Here is a 17,833-nt window from a genome sequence, read left to right on the forward strand (position 1 = left end):
GTAGGACCAACATATTCTGTGTCTGCCACAGTTCATAAGGCATTCAGTTGCAAACACAGACAACCCTAAGATGGTGGCTTAAACTGATAGGGGCTTATTTTTATCTTCTAACAAGAATTTCTGAGGTAGGCAATTCAAGGATGGGACAGCTGTTCAACGATGCTATCAGAGACTCAGACTCTTTTTGTTTTTGCCTCCCACCAGGAGGGTTAAACTCATGGTTGTAAGATGGCTGTTGTAACTCCAGACATCACGTCTGTATTACAAGTGGACCAAAAGCCTTCTCCTCCCAGGGCCTGGCCTTTTTTAACTTGGGGGAGCCCTTCCCAACAGCCTCTTGCTTCTACCTCATTGGTCAGAATTATGTTACGTGGCCACCACTGGCTGGAAGGTACCTAGAAATAAGAAGGGGGAGGTGGATCAGAATGGTGTTGGATGAACCATCCTCTAGTAACTACCATCCTGCTTGAATGTCCAAAGGAGTAGACAGACAGGTAGCAAATGACTTCGTCACTCGATAATCATTAACTACTACGGGGAGAGTCTCAGTGCTAAGATAGCATATGTTTTAGGTTGGGTTTCTTTCGAAGTAGACTCTGGTATAAGGATTTGAGAGCCAGTAATTGTATTTGGGGGGTGATCCTAGGACACACTGGTACAAGAGTGGAGAATTAAGATGAAGAAGAAAGGAAATCAATTGAAGACATCATTGCAGTGGGCAGCTGGGGTTCACTCCCCCTTGGAAACTCTGGGGGACAGAGTAGAACAGGCTTCAGAGCCTTTCCCTCCCCAAAGGGGTGAGGTAGCTAGGGCTATTCATCCTCCAACTTCATCAGTGCTCGGTGTTCCTGGGGGCCTTCACTCTCCAGAAATTCCAGCCTTCTCACTTGGGGAGAAAAGTCCATATGTGGAGAGTCACAGGTGTGTGTGGTAAATGTTGTAGGCGTGCCACTGAGCAGTTGAGAGCCTAAGGAGATACAATGGACCTTAACCACACCTGAATCATCATAAATCATCGTATCCTAAGAGCTTTCGACCTAAATCGGGGGTTGGCTAAGCCCTTTCCAAAGAACTAATTTTTAAGTTGAGGCCCCCGCCCCCGAAAAAAGAAAGAAATAAAAAGGAAAAAAAAAGGTGAGGATAAGAGTATTTCAGTTAAAGGGAACAGCATGTGCGGATGCTCAGAGGCAGGAACAAACTTCATGTGTTTGAAGCCTGGGTTTGTGAGGCTGGCGAGGCAAGCAGGGCCTCAGGGCTGCAGAGTTGCACAAATCCAGATTTCACTGATTAAAAAAATGTCGGCTTTCCCATGATACTCAATGCTTCATAATGAAAAGTAACCTTTCTTCCCGGTATCCCGACATCCTCCCTTCCTTCTGCCTTCCTCTTTTTAAATTTTTTTTTAAAGAGTAAAATAGGATTTTATAAGAATTCCTTCACACATCCATTCAAAAACTACTGAGTATCTGTCATATGCCAGGCGCCGTGCTGGGCACTTGGAATGTAACAATGCATAGGACATGGCAGTAACTGTTCTCTTTGAGGGTGGTAGTCTAGTGAGAAAATTAGATGGCATATGTGAACGCACAGCAGATATTCAACAATTGTTGGAAAAGAAAACATCTTCCCTTTGATTCTCCCCACTTTTCAAGTATCAGAAGCCTTGCCCCAGCTGTATCAGTCTAGGAATGTTGATGACTTGAAGAGATTAAGTTATTTGGACGTTAAGACCACATAAATCTTTGTATTCTCTAGTGTGCCTGGCCCCAGGATGTGCTCAGTCAATATTTGTTTGGCTCCATGGATGCCCCCAATTCTGGCTCCCTCTGCTTCCCGGCTGCCCGCAGATTGCTGTCCGTGGTGCTGAAAAGCAAATTCCTGCTTCTCAGTAGGAGGCAGCGCCGGTGCTGATGCCCTCCTCTTTCTTTTAAATATTTCTTCTTTGCATGTTTGAAATGCACTCCTCCCCTCTTCTCAAAGCGTTTCCACATATGCTAATAATTATGTTGGTATGACTCTGCATAGGTCACAAAGTACTTATACCCACCATCATTACACCCCCATGGTGCCCTTCTGAGATTGGTAAGTATGAGTGCCCCCATTTTACAGCCGAGAAAACTGAGGCTCAGAGAAGACAGGCAATTTCTCTGGGCTCACACAGCCTGTAAGATGCTGATCTAAGACTCAAAACCAGCCTCTGGAATCCCTGTTCAATGCCCTTTCTCCACCAGTCCTGTACCAACATGGCGCCTGGTGTGGCTTGAATCCTAAATGCTGTGCTTCCTTTGCATTCTGCCTCAGGAGCCTTCAGGTTTTATCCTGTCTCTTCAGTTGACTGGCTGAGTAATGATAGCATCCGATATTTGATGTGCTCCATCCCTCCCCAGATTCATTGAAAAACATTACTCTCTGTGCTTTTTAGAGTGACCGAGCATGATTCAGGCACATTATATCAAAATCCTCAGGAAAAGTAGAATGATCAAAGCTTACAAGGTTGTCTTTACAAAGGGGCCAGGAAGAAGTTCTCCTTATGCAGATGAGAGACGTGGGACCTAGTGAAGGAAAATGCATGTGCTGGGTGGAGGGCCACCATCCACCCTGCCATCACCCCTTCTCTTGGTTCTGGTCATAGCACCTTGGTTTTCCTTTGGGGAGCCAGCTATGTTTGCCAGATAAAAGACAGGACACTCAGTTAAAATTGAACTTCAGATTAAACAACAACAATAACAATTTTAAAAGTATAAGTGTATCCCAAATATTGTATGGAACATATTTATACTAAAATGTTATTATTTATTTGAAATTCAAATTTAACCAGGCACACTGTGCTTTCATTTGGTACATCTGGCAGCCTTGACACTGCTTAAACTCAAATGGTTAGGATGGGACCAATTCACCCTGCCTTGGTTCCAGGAGCAGGCAGGCGATCCAGGCTTGGCCAATCAGAGCCTTCTATCCCTATCACTCAGAGATTGGTTCAGAGACGGGGATATGGGCTTCGATTCTGGAAATGTGGCTTGCACCACTGAGAAAGAGATTTGTTCTTTTTGTTGGGGTTGCTAAGCAGTGAAAGGTAGCTCCTGGGGTCCAACAAGTGAGAGTCTGAATAAGAATGAAGCCAAGAGAGGAAAAACATTTGAGAGACGGAGAGAAAGGGAGAGAGAAGAGATTAAACCTTAAAGACATTATTAGGGGTCCTGGGACCAGCCTTATTGAATTTTACCTTCATGTAGGCTCCCTAATGTAGATGGAACAGTGGAGGACTGGTTGGATGATGATGCAAGGGAAGATAACAGTAATAAGGTGATGGAGTTGAAGGCAAAACCATCAGTGGGGATGGTAATGGGAGAGATCAATCTTAATCAAGATGGTGGTTGAAGGGGTGATGCAGTAGAATGTGTGTAAAATCAAGGGGAGGCTGTGTTCTCGCTGATGATGGCTCTGTTCAGTGTGTTGATGCTGCTGATAATGGAGATGAGGATGCCAATGATGAAGATTAAGATGGTGGTGGTAAGAGAGAATAAAGCAACAAGGAAAAGAATGGTTCTCAGCCTTAGTCTATCCCCAAGTCCTATCAATTCTACCCCTCTCAATTAAAAAAACAAAATCTATTTACTTCCCTCCCTCCTCACTGCTGCCACCACCACAGCCTAAGCATCCAAGCATCTCTTGCTGCTTCTACTTCTATGTTGCTCCTAACTGGCTTCCTCACTTCCTTTCCTGTTTCCTTACAGTCTCTGTTCCACACTAAAGCCGATACGGAGAGTGAGATTTTAAAAATGTAAATTACAGCATTTCACTACTCTTCTCAAAACTGGTCAGAAGCCTAGACTAGAAACCAAACTCTTTATTGTGACCCCAGGACATGCATGGCCTGGCCCCAACCTATTCCTCCAGTCTCATTTCCCTCTACTTACTCCTCTCTCACTATGTTCCAGCCTGATTACTCTTGGAGTTTCTCTAAAATGTACCAAACCCTTTGTATAAGCCATCCCCTAGGCGTGAAATGCCTTTATATTCTTTGTGTCTCATCATCCATGTCACTTCCTGGATTCCGAATCCCAGGGAGACCTCCCCTCTTTTACTTTCTCTCAGAGTACCCTGTTCAAAGCAAGATTTGTTGAAGGATTCTCTCCCCAATTCATCAAATTTTGGGAGTTGGCACAATATTTCCTTAAGAACGTGTCACAGGAGCGCCAAGATTTTGGTCTCTCAGCCATAAAGGGCAGCCTCCAGGGGCCTTTGGTAGCTGCAGCCCCTGAGGCTGGTCATCTTCAGCTTCTAGAAGCTTCTTCTATTTATCCCGGTGTGCCATACAAGTATGATGTTTTTCCTCTGCATTCCTGGCTTTGAAAAAGCTGGGAAGCCTACACCACACACTTCTTAAGGGTAGGGGCTGTGTTTGGATTGTTTATGGCTATATTTTTAATATAAACTGTAGTGTCTGCCCCATCGTAGGCACTCAAGAATCTTTCCTGAAATAATGAAAGGTTTCATGGTGGTGAAAAAGGTGGTGGAATTGATAAGGGTGATGGTGATGATAAAGAAGAGGATGGTGATGATAAAGAAAAGGATGGTGATGATAAAAGAAAAGAATGATGATGGTGGTGGTGTTGGTGGTGCTGGTGGTGCTGGTGGTGGTGGTGGTGGTGCTGGTGGTGGTGGTGATGGTGGTGGTGGTGGTGGTGGTGGTGCTGGTGGTGGTGCTGGTGGTGGCAGTGATGGTGATGAAGACTTTGGTGGTAGAGATGATGGACTCAGAAGACGTGGCCCATTGCTTTAAAGAAATTAAAATTTTTTAAAAAAATTTTATATTGGGCAATAGTTGATTTACAATGTTGTGTTAGTTTATATATATACAGTTTAGATTATATAGTTTAGATTATACATATACATGTGTCTATTCTTTTTCAAATTCTTTCCCCATTTAGGTTATTACAGAATATTGAGCAGAGTTCCCTGTGCTATACAGTAGGACCTTGCTGGTAATCTGTTAAAGAGCTTTTATAAAAAAAACCCTGATCTGTCTTTTTCCTCTGTAGCCAGCCTAGAAAAATCAACTGAAGGTGGATTTTGGAGGAAGGGTGGTTGAAGCTGGAGCGAGAGGCTATTGAAGATTACCTGCAAACCCGACAGCCGTTGCCCGTCCTTCTTGCTCCCCCAGTTTGCGGGAAGGCCGCCCTCCCTCCCCCACCCCACCCAGCCCTTCTCACTGTTCAGGTCACCTGGGCGCTGTGAGCAGAGGAGGGAGCGGTGGGAAGGGTGGCAGAGGGAAGACTCCTGGCGCACCGGGCGGGAAGTGGGAAGTTGAGTCGGTGGTGCGAGGAGAGGAGCCGGGCTTGGGGAGGAAAGGCAGAGGCAGGGCGTAGTGGGGAACGGCTGGGGGTTCCTGGAGAGCGCGGGTTGGGGTAGGAGGGAGAAGGGTCGGGGGAAAGTGAGGAGTGGGGGTGAGGGGCTGCGCTAGGGCTGGGAGTGTTGACTGAGGTGGGGTTTGTCTGGTATGGGGTCTGAGGGAGGAGCCGGGGAAGGTCCCAGGGCGCAGGTGAGGGGCTGAGGGGCGGAGCCAGGGTCGGAGGGAGGGATCGAGGTCCGGAGGCCGGCTTTCCGGCTCCGAGCTCAGGGACGCGGGAGGCGGCGCGGGGGGCTGCGGGCGGCGCGTGGGGTCCCGGCTCGGCGATGCGGGTGCACCTGGGAGCGCTGGCCGGCGCGGCGTCGCTGAGCGGGGCGCTCAGCTTTGTGCTCCTGGCGGCCGCCATGGGCACGGACTTCTGGTACATCATTGACACAGAGCGGCTGCAGCGGAGCGGCCCGGGGGCGCGGGACCCGGCAGGGGCCTCCAACCGCAGCCAGCTCGAACCTCTGAGCTCGCACTCCGGCCTCTGGCGGACCTGCCGGGGTAAGGATGTACCCGGGTACCGGGGGCGGTGGCCTCCGCCGCCGCCCCTGCGCGGCGCCGGGCTCGCTCGGGACTTGTTGCTTGGAGCGCATCCGCCCCCCAAGCCCCGGGGCGCGAAACGCGGTATCTGGGGTCGGAAGGGCAGGTGGGCAGGTATCTGGGGCTGCCTTCGCAGTTCCGAGAGGCGCCGGGGCGAAGCCTCGGTCCGGGGTCCGAACCCCGGGGCCCCCGCCCACCGAGTCCTCTGCCCCATCCAGTCCAGAGCCCGTGCGCGCCGCTGATGAACCCCTTCTGGCAGGAGAACGTGACCTTCAGCGACTCGAGCCGACAACTTCTCAGTGAGTCCGGGGAGGGTGGGATGGGGGAGGACCCGGGGCTGGACACCAGTTTGGGAGCTTTTGTCCAAACAGCAGGCGAGGTGGGGTGGGGGGCGTTGGCGCTGCGTTGGAGAGGGCGGTCGGGGCGGCCTCTGGCACCGGCGGGAGAGGGGAACGCGGGTAGGAGCAGGAAGCGGGGTCCACTTGCTCCACCCGTAACGTGTGGTTGAGGATTCATTTAACAAACGTTGGCTGAAGGCTTTCTGTGCGCCAGGCACCGTGCTGCTGCCGAAGGCCCAGGCCAGGCGCTCAGGGGGGGCGCACAGACTAGCTGGTGAGACCGAGGTGGAAGTGCGCAGTTACATTTCAGAGTGACAAGCAGCACGAGGGAGGGTGGCTGGGAGCCCGAAGAGACACCTAAACCAGCCCGGGGAGCTGACTGTCACAACCCCTTGTCAGCCTTCTCTGCATCTTCGGTGTTGAGAACAAGCGCTTGGCAGTAGCAGGGATGCAGTAAATACTTGTTGAATGATTCAGGAGAGGCAACCAGGAGGCAGAGGACGGCTCCCTGTCGCCAGGGACCATGTGTCTGTTGTTCCTGGCTGATTTCCCAGTGCCTGGCACGGTGATTGGAACTCTGGAAAGGTGGGAGGATAGAATTTGAGAAAGCAAATGGGCTGAATAAACAGTGGAGGAAGGAGGGAAGTCAAAGTCATAGTTCGATTCACTGAGGCTCGCAGCTGGCCAGACATGGAGCTGAACGCTCTCCATCTGTGTCCTCATTTCATCTCCACAGCCTCCCTATGAAGTTCTTTGTCATCTCTGTCTTAATCTTTATTTTTCCAAAGAGGAAACTGAGGCCCAGAGAGGTACCACAGAAAGGACATGATGCAGAAATGAGGACTGAGTTCCATAGACCTTGAAAAGTATGCACAGCTTTTGATAGACTTACTGAGTGAGGCCTGGGGATGTGACTCTTAGAATGAAGACAAGTCCCTAGCATGGCCCACAAGGGCTGCCAGGGTCCCTCTCCAACTCCACTCTCCCCTTTGCTCTTTCCTCTCTGGCTATGCTGGCCTTGGTCCAGTTCCTGGAGGGGTGCTAAGTTTCCTCCTGCCACAGGAACTTTGCACATGCCATTGCCTCCAATTGGAGTCTCCCTGCTCCCATCCTTCCAGCTTGACTTGGTCAGCTCCTACTCGTGCTACAGGTATGTGGCATTTTTTTCGACCCTGAGCTCCATGAGGGCAGGGACCACGTCTTTCTTGCCACTGCTGGATTCCCTGTGTTTAGCACAGAGCCTGGTATAGAGTAGCCCATGAGCCAAGGTTTGCTGAGCAGGCATGAGAGTGAATGCAAACTCTATTATTTAGAGGTGGAACTCAATCCAAATTTGTTGAATGACTGAATGAGTATATGAATGAACCAGACTGTTTCTCTAAAGTCCAGTGGTGGGCTGGAAAATACTTAACAATTGGCTGTCTGCGGGAGGGGAGAGTCTTGATTTGTGGCATCTGCCAATCTCTGTGGTGTAAATATTCCCACTGTGGTCAGTTTCCGGCTGTCAACATGATGTCAGCTGGCTCCTCATACTGCTGAAAACTTAACAGCTGACTCTGTGATATAATCCAGCTCCAGCACACCACTGAATGAAGTTCCATTGAAGGAGATATCCCCTAGATGCTTGGAATATGAGGCGGGTGGAGGAAAGGAAGTGGTCTCACGAACTCTGTCCTCAGCCCCAAGCTGTGCTAGGAGGAACTTTGGGTGTTCTCAGAGCATATCAAGAGTAATCAAGAATTCCTGTTCAGAAACTCCTGTGTTGGCTAACAGGCTTCTGAATGTAGTGCTGTGGTCCACAGAGAAGGCTGGAGAAGGTAGCAAGGAGATGGTGTATCAGCTACTACAGCCTTACAACAAAGTTCGTGTCTCTTTGGACTTTAAATCGTTCCTGTGCAGCTTACTTTATTTAGTATTTTTATTTTATTTATTTTTGGCCGTGTCGGGTCTTCGTTGCTGTGCACGGGCTTTCTCTAGTTGCGGCGAGCGGGGGCTACTCTCTGCTGTGGTGCGTGGGCTTCTCATTGCGGTGGCTTCTCTTGTTGTGGAGCGTGGGCTCTAGGCACGAGGGCTTCAGTAGGTGTGGCATGCGGGCTCAGCAGTTGTGGCATGCAGGCTCAGTAGTTGTGGCGCACGGGCTTGGTTGCTCCGCGGCACGTGGGATCTTCCCAGACCAGGGCTCTAACCCGTGTCCCCTGCATTGGCAGGCAGATTCTTAACCACCGCACCACCAGGGAAGTCCCCCCAGCCTCTTTTCGATGCAGTCACATCTCTGGTCCTTTGCTGGGCTGGGCGCTGGCATTCAGCCTGCTCATCACATCAGTGAGTAAACTGGATGGCTAACCACGGTCACCACTGGTCTGGCCTCTTCATGAAACTTGATAATGAACCAACCGTGTGTCGTCCAGGGTTTTGAGAAACAGGCAAAACTCACATCCACAGTCTGTTCATCTGTTCCCTTGGCCCTAGGTCTAACCCCCCTGCTTCACCACCAACTAGGCACGTGGCCTTGGGCAAATTTCTTACCTCTCCGAGCCTCAGTTCCCCCATGGGCAAAATGAAGATAACTGTCATGTCTCCTCATAAGGCTAATTCAGGCATGAAGTGGGAGAGTGTATTTAAAGAGCCTCATGCAGTGTCTGGCTCCTTTAAGTCTGCCATAAGTGTTAGCTGCTCTTACTACCATTGTATCAGCAGAGAGAGGAGGCTGCCGCTTCAGACCTCGTGCTCACTGCACATCACCCCCAGAGAGAGCTTTTTCACAGAATCTCTTTATCCCCAGAAAGAGTTTTGAATGTTGTCCAAGTTCTTTTATTATATGAAGACGTTTCATTCCCTTTATGCAGAGCCCACAGAGGAGAGAGGCCAGGCGACAAGCAGCGTGTTCTGTGAGTCAGCCTCCTAGACAAATCCCCGTGGGGGCGTATGGGAAGAACCATTGGTTTTCCCTCCAAGAAAATCCAAGCAGGTAGCCTACTTCAGTACCCAATAAAAATCCACCTTGCTTGGATGTTTTATCTTCCTGATTAGCTCTGGGGATGTCATGGGTTTGGTTCCCTGGCTAGGGACTGGAATTTGTTTTGGTGGTGGTGGGGTCTTCAAATTCAGCACAGTTTACATAAAAGAGCCACAGTCTAGAACCAACCAGGCTAGCTGTACCAGCCAGGAGTCTTTTGATGGTAAGTGACAGAAACTCAAATCATACTAGCTGAAACAGAAAAGGAATGCCTGGTCCACGCAACTGAAAAGCTCAAGCCCCCTGGGATCCAGAGCTAAACTCAATTTCTTTTTCTCCTCTCTGGGCTTTGCTTCTGTTTGGGTTCTGCTTTCAACTAAATCCTCTCCAGAATCAGCAACCTAAGCAGAAGGAGCCTGTTGCCCAGTCATTCTGCAAAACCTCCGGGTAGGTCTCTGACTGGACTAGATTGGAGCATGTGCCCAGGTCTGAGCCAGTCAGTGTGGCCGAAGGGAAGGAATGTGCTGATTGGCTGAGCTGAGTCATGTGCCTCTCCCAGCAGGATGTGGGGGGTGGGGTCAGCCACATCATAGATAAGGGCCCTCCTTCCTCCCAGCTGTGTGACCTCTGGCCAGCCACCGGCTTCCATAAATGGGCTGTTTTATAAACAGCAAGGTCCTACTGTATAGCACAGGGAACTATATTCCATATCCTGTGGATGGAAAAGAATATGAAAAAGAATGTATATATATGTATAACTGAGTCACTCCGCTGTGTAGCAGTAGTTAACACAACATTGTAATTCAGCTATACTTCAATAAAATAATAAATTAAGAAAATAACTGGGCTGTTTTGAGATGAAATGAGATCACGGAAGGAAAGCATCCAGCGTAGGGTATCACCCAAAGCAGGAGGTCAGTTATTGTCTCCTCCTTCTGCTCTAAGTCATATTGTCTCCCTGAACCTCAGCCTTCTCATCTGTAAAATGGAGCTAATCATTGCAAATGCCTTTGCTTAGTGCTGGGGATAAAACATGATGAGACAGGTGGGGTCCTTGCCACATAGGTTTAGTGTCTAGTGCAGGAGACAGATAATAAACACATGGACCAGTGAATAAATTAACATAAAATGGCTTCAAATAGTAGTAGGTGTAACAAAGGAAATAAAACAGGGGCATGTAATAAAAGGAGGTGGGGACCACTTTCAGTGGAGTGGTTGAAGGGCAATAAAAATAACAGTCAATGATTACAGAACAGGTGCTGTGTGCCAGACCCTGTCCTGAGGTCTTTACATGTTTAACCCATTTAATCTTCACAACAGACCCACGAGGCAGGTACTGTTATTATACTCCTCACTTTTCAAATGAGGAAACCGAGGCACAGAGAGGTTAGGTAAGTTACCAAAGTTTGCACGGTAACTGGTTGATCTGGGATTTGGACCCAGAAGTTTCTATTCTTTTAGAATGATGCTACACCGAGGGTAATTCCAGTATAACGTGAGCGTGCCAAGACCGGAGGCCACGGCAGACCAGGGGAAAAGTTCCTAGCCTGTTTCTTGGGTTCAGAGTTCTGCTATCTTCCACTGCCTACAGTAGGAACTCAACACGTGAGAACTAAGATTACCATGTAGAATTAATAACACTAATAATGTTGACAGGTCATTTTTTTCCATCAAGAGCAAATACGTACCAAGTGCAAGAGATCTTTTCGACTCAGAAGTGCTTTGTTGCAAAGGAAAAGCAAACCCAGAAAAATGCCAAGTCGTTCACGCCAAGGATAACTGTGTGAAGGATTCATTATTGCACTGTTCAAAGAATAGCTCGATGGAAAAAGCAGCCTTGCAGAATGCTTGCGAGGTCAGGAAGCCCCGGGGTGGTTAGCGAAGTAACAGTCCTCCTCTTAAAGAGAGCAGAGAAGTATTATTCTCCAGAAACATCAGAAGCTCTGGCGAAAGAAGGAAGTCTCAGGAACCATTTCCCAAAGGGGAAAGTGTCACTGTCTTTATTTTCAAACCTTGTCAGTATGACTTGGAGACTCCAAGAAATGCTTAGAGATATTCAGTCCTATCATGCTTGGTAAGGAAGTGGATTTTTATGATTTTTGTAAATTTTCGAGTCTACTGTCATCAGAACATAGCTTCCTTGAGGACGGGGCTGCATGTTAGTTATCTTCCTGATCTCCAACATTATTAGTATTATTAACTCTAGACGGTAATCTTAGCTCTCACGTCTTGAGCTCCTACTGTAAACACTGTAGTGGATTGAAAGGTATCACCGCCCCCCCCCCCAAAAGATGTGTCCACATCCTAACCTTCGGTACCTGTGAATGGGACCTCATTTGGGAAAAGTAACTTTGCAGGTGTAATTGAGTTAAGGCTCTCGAGATGAGATCATTGTGGATTAACCTAAATCCTGTGGCGAGTGTCCTCGTAAAAAAAGGAGAATCACAGAGGAGAGAAAAGAAGGTCATGAGAAGACGGAGGTGGACAGAGGGATGCTGCCACGAGCCAAGGAATGCCAAGGATTGCCGGCAACTGCCAGAAGCTGGAAGAGGCAAGGAAGGATTCTCCCCTGGAGTCTCTGAAGGGAGCGCGGTCCTGCTGACACCTTGATTTTGGACTTAGGGCCTCCAGAACCGTGAGAGAATAAATTCCTCCTGCTATTAAGACACCTAGTTTGTAGTAATTTGTTATGTCAGCTCTAGGAAATTAAAACAACGATCTCATCTATAGAAGTGCACCCCCCCTCACCGCCCACCCTGTTTTTCTGCATCGTCACAGTCGTGTCCTTTGTGACACTCGGTCTGTAATTATCCCCTTTATTTCCTGCTAGTCTGTCTCCTGTACTGGACTGTGGTCTCCATGAGGGCAGAGACCTTGTCCCCTGCGGCATCCCCAGGCTCTATGGGGCCCATAGACGTTTGTTTCTGAGTGAGATGTGACTGGAGGTGGGGACATTTCCAAGTAGAACATAACTCAGAATCAATATTTATGTCCTCAGACAGCAGTCCTGAAAATCAGAAAATAAAAAATACCAAGGCACATACCAAAAATATATATATACTAAACCAATTTCAGCAGGAGATCTTACAGCTTTCCCAGGGGTTGTCCTGTTCTTGCACAGACATTTATTTGAACATGGACGCGAACTCAGCAGCAGCGTTGTCTGGGGACCTCACACATGGGACTGCTGGGCCAGACCAGCTCCGGGAAACCTCATTAATTTCTAAATGAGAAATGATTTCATTTCTCAGCCATCATCTGGAAGCAATGCCATGCAGGAGACAGAGCTTACAGAACCAGGTTTTCACACCAGCTGTTGTGCTTCCTTTCCCAAAGTTTTTCCTTAAGAAAGAAAAGAAAGAAAGACGGAAGGAAGGAAGGAAGGAAGGAGGGAGGGAGGGAAGGAAGGAGGGAAGGAGGAAGGACTACAGGTCCCGCCCCCTGGAATCACATTTTATCGTGTGACAGCCCCGGAAAGGAAATCAGCTTTGTCTCCTCGACTTGCCAAGGCTGGTGGCATTTAGGGTCTTGAAGACAAAGTGATACGATCACAGTGGAAGTCCGACTGAATGATTATCTTCATCATCTTTATTGTTGGCAGGGTTATGGTTTATTTAATACTTGCTCTATGGAACTCCATTTTCTCCACACGCATTGCAGATGCGGTTCTGAGGATTAAGTGACTCACAAAAGACATGCAATTGGGGGTCAGAGGAGGGTGGTGGTGGATGCTGGTGGCACTTTTCTGAGTCGTTCTTTCTCTGGCCTCCCCCTTTCTCTCCTGCTCATCCCCCCACCTGTCACTCTTCTCCAGCAGAGGACGCTTCCAGTGGCTGGGAAGGACATGAACTCCTGCATCCTTGCTGGCTTTGCTCCCTGCTGAGCCCTGGAACCTGGCAGGTGCTGGATACACACTTGTTGACTATCGCCTCTGTCCTCTGGTGAAGCCGCATTCCTTCACGTCTTAGCTGCGGCTCAGCCCCTGTGAGATTTTCTCAAACTCCCCGGCTGAGTTGGGTCCCACTCTAAGTCTGCTCTCTGTTCCAACCTTCATGATAATGGTACCATATTGACACCCACCCAGATCTCCCACTGAACTCTGCTCTACTGTAAACCACTGCTTGGAGTCCAGCAGGCATCTCACCCTTGACAAGTCCTGGTATCCACCGCAGCCCACTCTGCCTCCCCCATCTTTCCCATCTTGGCAGATGGCAACTCATCCATCCCGTGGCTCAGGCCCTAAATCTCAGTGTCACCTTGCCCCTCTCTTTTTCTCCTACTCTCATCAAAGTGGTTGCTTGTTTTACCTTCAAAATATACCTGGGACCTGACCACTTCTCACCACCCCACTGCTTCCATCCAGGTCCAGGGTTATTGCAGTAGCCACCCAATGGTCTTCCTGCTTCCAGCTTGGTCCCTGTACTGTTTTCTCGGCCAGCTGAGAAGTTACCGCAAGCTTGGTGGCTTAAAACAACAGGAATTTATTGTCTCAAGTTCTGGAGGTCAGAAGTCCAAAATCAAGGTGTCAGCAGGATTGGTCCTTCTGGAGGTTCTGGGGGAGAATCCATTCCAGCCCTCACTCCTGGCTTCTGGGGGCTGCCGTCCATCCTGGGTGGTCCTTGGCTTGTAGAAGCATCACTCTGATCTCCATCTCTGGTTTCACCTCATCTTCTCCTCTGTGTTTTCTCCCCTTTCTCTTATAAAGTCAAAGAAGATATACAGATTGCCAACAGAGACATGAAAGGATGCTCAACATCACTAATATTAGAGAAATGCAAATCAAAACTACAATGAGGTATCACCTCACACCGGTCAGAATGGCCATCATCAAAACATCTACAGACACTGAATGCTGGAGAGGGTGTGAAGAAAAAGGAACCCTCTTGCACTGTCGGTGGGAATGTAAATTGATACAGCCACTGTGGAGAACAGTATGGAGGTTCCTTAAAAAACTAAAAATAGAACTACCATACGATCCAGGATTCCCACTACTGGGCATATACCCTGAGAAAACAAAAATTCAAAAAGAGTCATGTACCACAATGTTCATTGCAGCTCCATTTACAATAGCCAGGACATGGAAGCAACCTAAGTGACAATCAACAGATGAATGGATAAAGAAGATGTGGCACATATATACAATGGAATATTACTCAGCCATAAAAAGAAACGAAATTGAGTTATCTGTAGTGAGGTGGATGGACCTAGAGACTGTCATACAGAGTGAAGTAAGTCAGAAAGAGAAAAACAAGTACCATATGCTAACACATATATATGGAATCTAAAAAAACCAAAAAAGGTTCTGAAGAACCTAGGGGCAGAACAGGAATAAAGACACAGACATAGAGAATGGACTTGAGGACACGGGGAGGGGGAAGGGTAAGCTGGGACGAAGTGAGAGAGTGGCATGGACGTATATACACTACCAAATGTAAAATAGCTAGCTAGTGGGAAGCAGCCGCATAGCACAGGGAGATCAGTTCGGTGCTTTGTGACCACCTGGAGGGGTGGGATAGGGAGGGTGGGAAGGAGGGAGATGCAAGAGGGAAGAGATATGGGGATATATGTATACCTATAGCTGATTCACTCTGTTATACAGCAGAAACTAACACACCATTGTAAAGCAATTATACTCCAATAAAGATGTTTAAATAAATAAATAAAGTCATTGGGTCTCACCCGAGATGAGCTCATCTGGAGACCCTGGACTTCGTTACATCGGCAACGACTCTTGTCCCTAATGAGGTCACATTCACAGGTTCCTGCTGGATGTGAACTTGGGAGCCGCCTTTCAACCCACTACGCCCTCTGCTGTCCACTCTCAATATAGTGGCCAGAGCGACCTTTAGAAACTGAAGTTGAATTCTAGTTTCTTCCGCCCCAAACTGTCTGGTGGCCTCCATCTCATTCAGAGAGAAGTTCAAAATCTTCCCGATGGCTCAGGAGCCCCACGTGAGCTGCTGTTAACTCTGCCTTCCTCCTGCACTGCCTTCCCCTCCCTGACTCCCCGCTGCCCTCGCCGGCTTTTGCCAGCCTCAGCCGCACCGGGCACACGCCCTCCCATCTCAGACTCCACCCCCGCCCCTCCCTGAGGCCCCTCCCTTCCGGCCCTTGCGCAGCTGCCTCCCTCGCCTTCTTCAGGTCTTTGCTCCAATGTCGCTTCTTAAGTGGAGCCACTGCTCCGGCCCCTCCTCTGCTTTATTCACGCCCCGCCCCAGGAGTTTGTCACCACCTCTCAACTTTGTCACTTATTTGTTCACTTGCTTGAATCCACACAGCCCGACGAGGTCAGGAGTCCTGGTGGCTTTGCCGCTGAATCCGCTGTGCCGGGGACAGAGCCTGGCACAAAGCATGCACTCAGTACACATGTGCTGAGTGAAGAAGCGAGTGAACAAGGACCATACTTCCCTCGCGGGGTGTGTGAGAATTACTTGAGCTGATACTCATACAGCACAAAGTCTGGCATAGCTGAGCCTCGATAACTGTTGCTATTAATAATATTATTATCATCATCATCATTATTATTTTTTGCGGTACGCGGGCCTCTCACTGTTGTGGCCTCTCCCGTTGCGGAGCACAGGCTCCGGACGCGCAGGCTCAGCCGCCATGGCTCACGGGCCCAGCCGCTCCGCGGCATGTGGGATCCTCCCGGACCGGGGCACGAACCCTTGTCCCCTGCAGCGGCAGGCGGACTCTCAACCACTGCGCCACCAGGGAAGCCCTACCACCATTATCATAAGCAGCAGTGGTGTTGATTTTTTCCCCCAGCGTGTGGGTGCTGGCCCACAGGAGGTGCTCAGTGAATGTCTGTTGATTAACAGAAGGATGTTAGTAACCTGCTGTCCTCCTGTCTCCCCTAAGCCATGCATGGGACGTTTGTGATTCTGCTGCCCCTCAGCCTTATCCTGATGGTTTTTGGGGGGATGACAGGGTTTCTGAGCTTCCTCCTGCGAGCCTCCCTCCTTCTCCTGCTCACGGGGACCCTCTTCCTCTTTGGAGGTAGGTGCCCACCCTGCACGGGGCCTGGGTTCCAGGAGGGGCTGTGCCCGATCCCCTAGAAGCGAAGGGTTGGGGGGGTCCCATCGCTTCTGGGGCTTGCTTCCCCCTCCTGTGATCTCCTAGCTGGAAGGGATCAGTAGCTCCCCACCCAGGGTCCCTGGGTCTGTGTTCCCAAGAGAGAAGAATAGGGGTGAGAGCAGATTCTGAGAATCACTTTGATTATTTCACAGAAGAAGTGTGTTGTGAGAGCGTCAGCGTTAGGGCCACGGGCTGGAGGGAGATCCTCACTCTGGCCACCCTCAGTCTTCCATGTGCACCTGCCATCCTGACAGGCGTTGCTTTGATTGATTAAAACCAAACTCACAGCTGGTTGTTTTATGGCCTCCCTGCTTCTGGTGCATTTGAAATGGACCTTAAAAAAGAACAAGAACAGTAATGACACACACACGCAGAATCCATGGAGGGAAATAAAGAAAAGTAATGCCTGGAGGTGAGAATACGGTGAGGCTCTGATCCCCTCCACCCACCTGCTATTATTATTAATATTGGCATTAGTAGTTTGCCCAGTGACTAATTCTCCAAACAGCACCTTCCAGGGGAGCTCTCCTGATGGAGAAATTCTCTAATTTGCCACGAAACAGGCAACGAGCACTTGGCGTGTGGCAGGTGCCAACGTGGAGCTGAGATGTTCATTTAAATTAATAAAAGTTTAAAGAGCCGTGTGGGGCCAGTGGCTATGGGACTGGACAGTGCGTTCTAATAACGTATGCATGGAGCACTGCCATGTGCAGGGTGCTGTTCTGGGGGCTGGGCATCCAGGGTGGACCCTCTGGAGCTCACATTGGGGCAGACAGGCATTGGTTAAGTCGTTTCACAAACAAATTCTGACCTGGGAAGTGATGGAGGGCCATGTGATGCTGTGAAACCCCACGGTGGGTTGGACTGGCTCAGGGGGTGTCCAGGAATCGCCAGGAGCTGAGATGCGGGGATGGGCAGGAGTTACCAGTGGCAGGAAGGGAGGAGGGAGCACACTGGGCAGAGGGACCGGCAGTGGGAAGGAGGGGCAGTGCCCAGGGATGGGGGTCTGATCTGCTCTCCTTTGCAACCCCTTCAGCCTTGGTGACCCTCGCGGGCATCAGCGTCTACATCGCGTATTCAGCCGCCGCCTTCCGGGAGGCGCTGTTTCTCCTGGAGGAGAAGGCCCTGCTGGACCAGGTGGACATCCGCTTCGGCTGGTCCCTGGCCCTGGGCTGGATCAGCTTCATCGCCGAGCTGCTCACCGGGGCGGCCTTCCTGGCAGCAGCCCGCGTGCTCAGCCTGAGACGGAGGCAGGACCAGGCCATCTGAGCCCCGATGCCTGGTCGTGGTGGGAGGGAGGGACTTGGCGTGGGGGCCTCATGGACCCATCTCGGTGGGCTGCGGCTTCCTCTTCCTCAAAGGCCACCACCTGAGAGCCGCTGTGGACCGGGCTCCAGCCCTGGCTGCTATCTGAGTGCTGCCTGGCACGGTGTGTGCTCTGTCTAGGCACGTGTGTCTCGTGTGGGCTGGAGGAGGCTGAGTGCCAAACCCATGAAAAAGCATCTTCTTCGTCATGTACAGAACTTA

The 17,833-nt window shown here is 49.8% G+C and overlaps 1 protein-coding gene across 2 annotated transcripts; it reads left to right on the forward strand.

The window, feature by feature from the left end:
• Positions 1-5,676: 5,676 nt before the first annotated feature.
• Positions 5,677-17,575, forward strand: TMEM114 (transmembrane protein 114). 2 transcript variants are annotated; one of them, XM_065893455.1, is made up of 4 exons: positions 5,677-5,896; positions 6,154-6,234; positions 16,091-16,228; positions 17,343-17,575. In XM_065893455.1, the coding sequence occupies exons 1-4, from the start codon at positions 5,677-5,679 to the stop codon at positions 17,573-17,575; spliced, it is 672 nt and encodes a 223-aa protein (XP_065749527.1). The 2 variants fall into 2 exon arrangements, with proteins under 2 accessions (XP_065749527.1, XP_065749528.1); XM_065893456.1 differs by lacking the exon at positions 16,091-16,228.
• Positions 17,576-17,833: the final 258 nt, after the last annotated feature.

The sequence above is a fragment of the Phocoena phocoena genome, chromosome 15 (assembly GCF_963924675.1).
Source record: "Phocoena phocoena chromosome 15, mPhoPho1.1, whole genome shotgun sequence".
Taxonomy (NCBI): domain Eukaryota; kingdom Metazoa; phylum Chordata; class Mammalia; order Artiodactyla; family Phocoenidae; genus Phocoena; species Phocoena phocoena.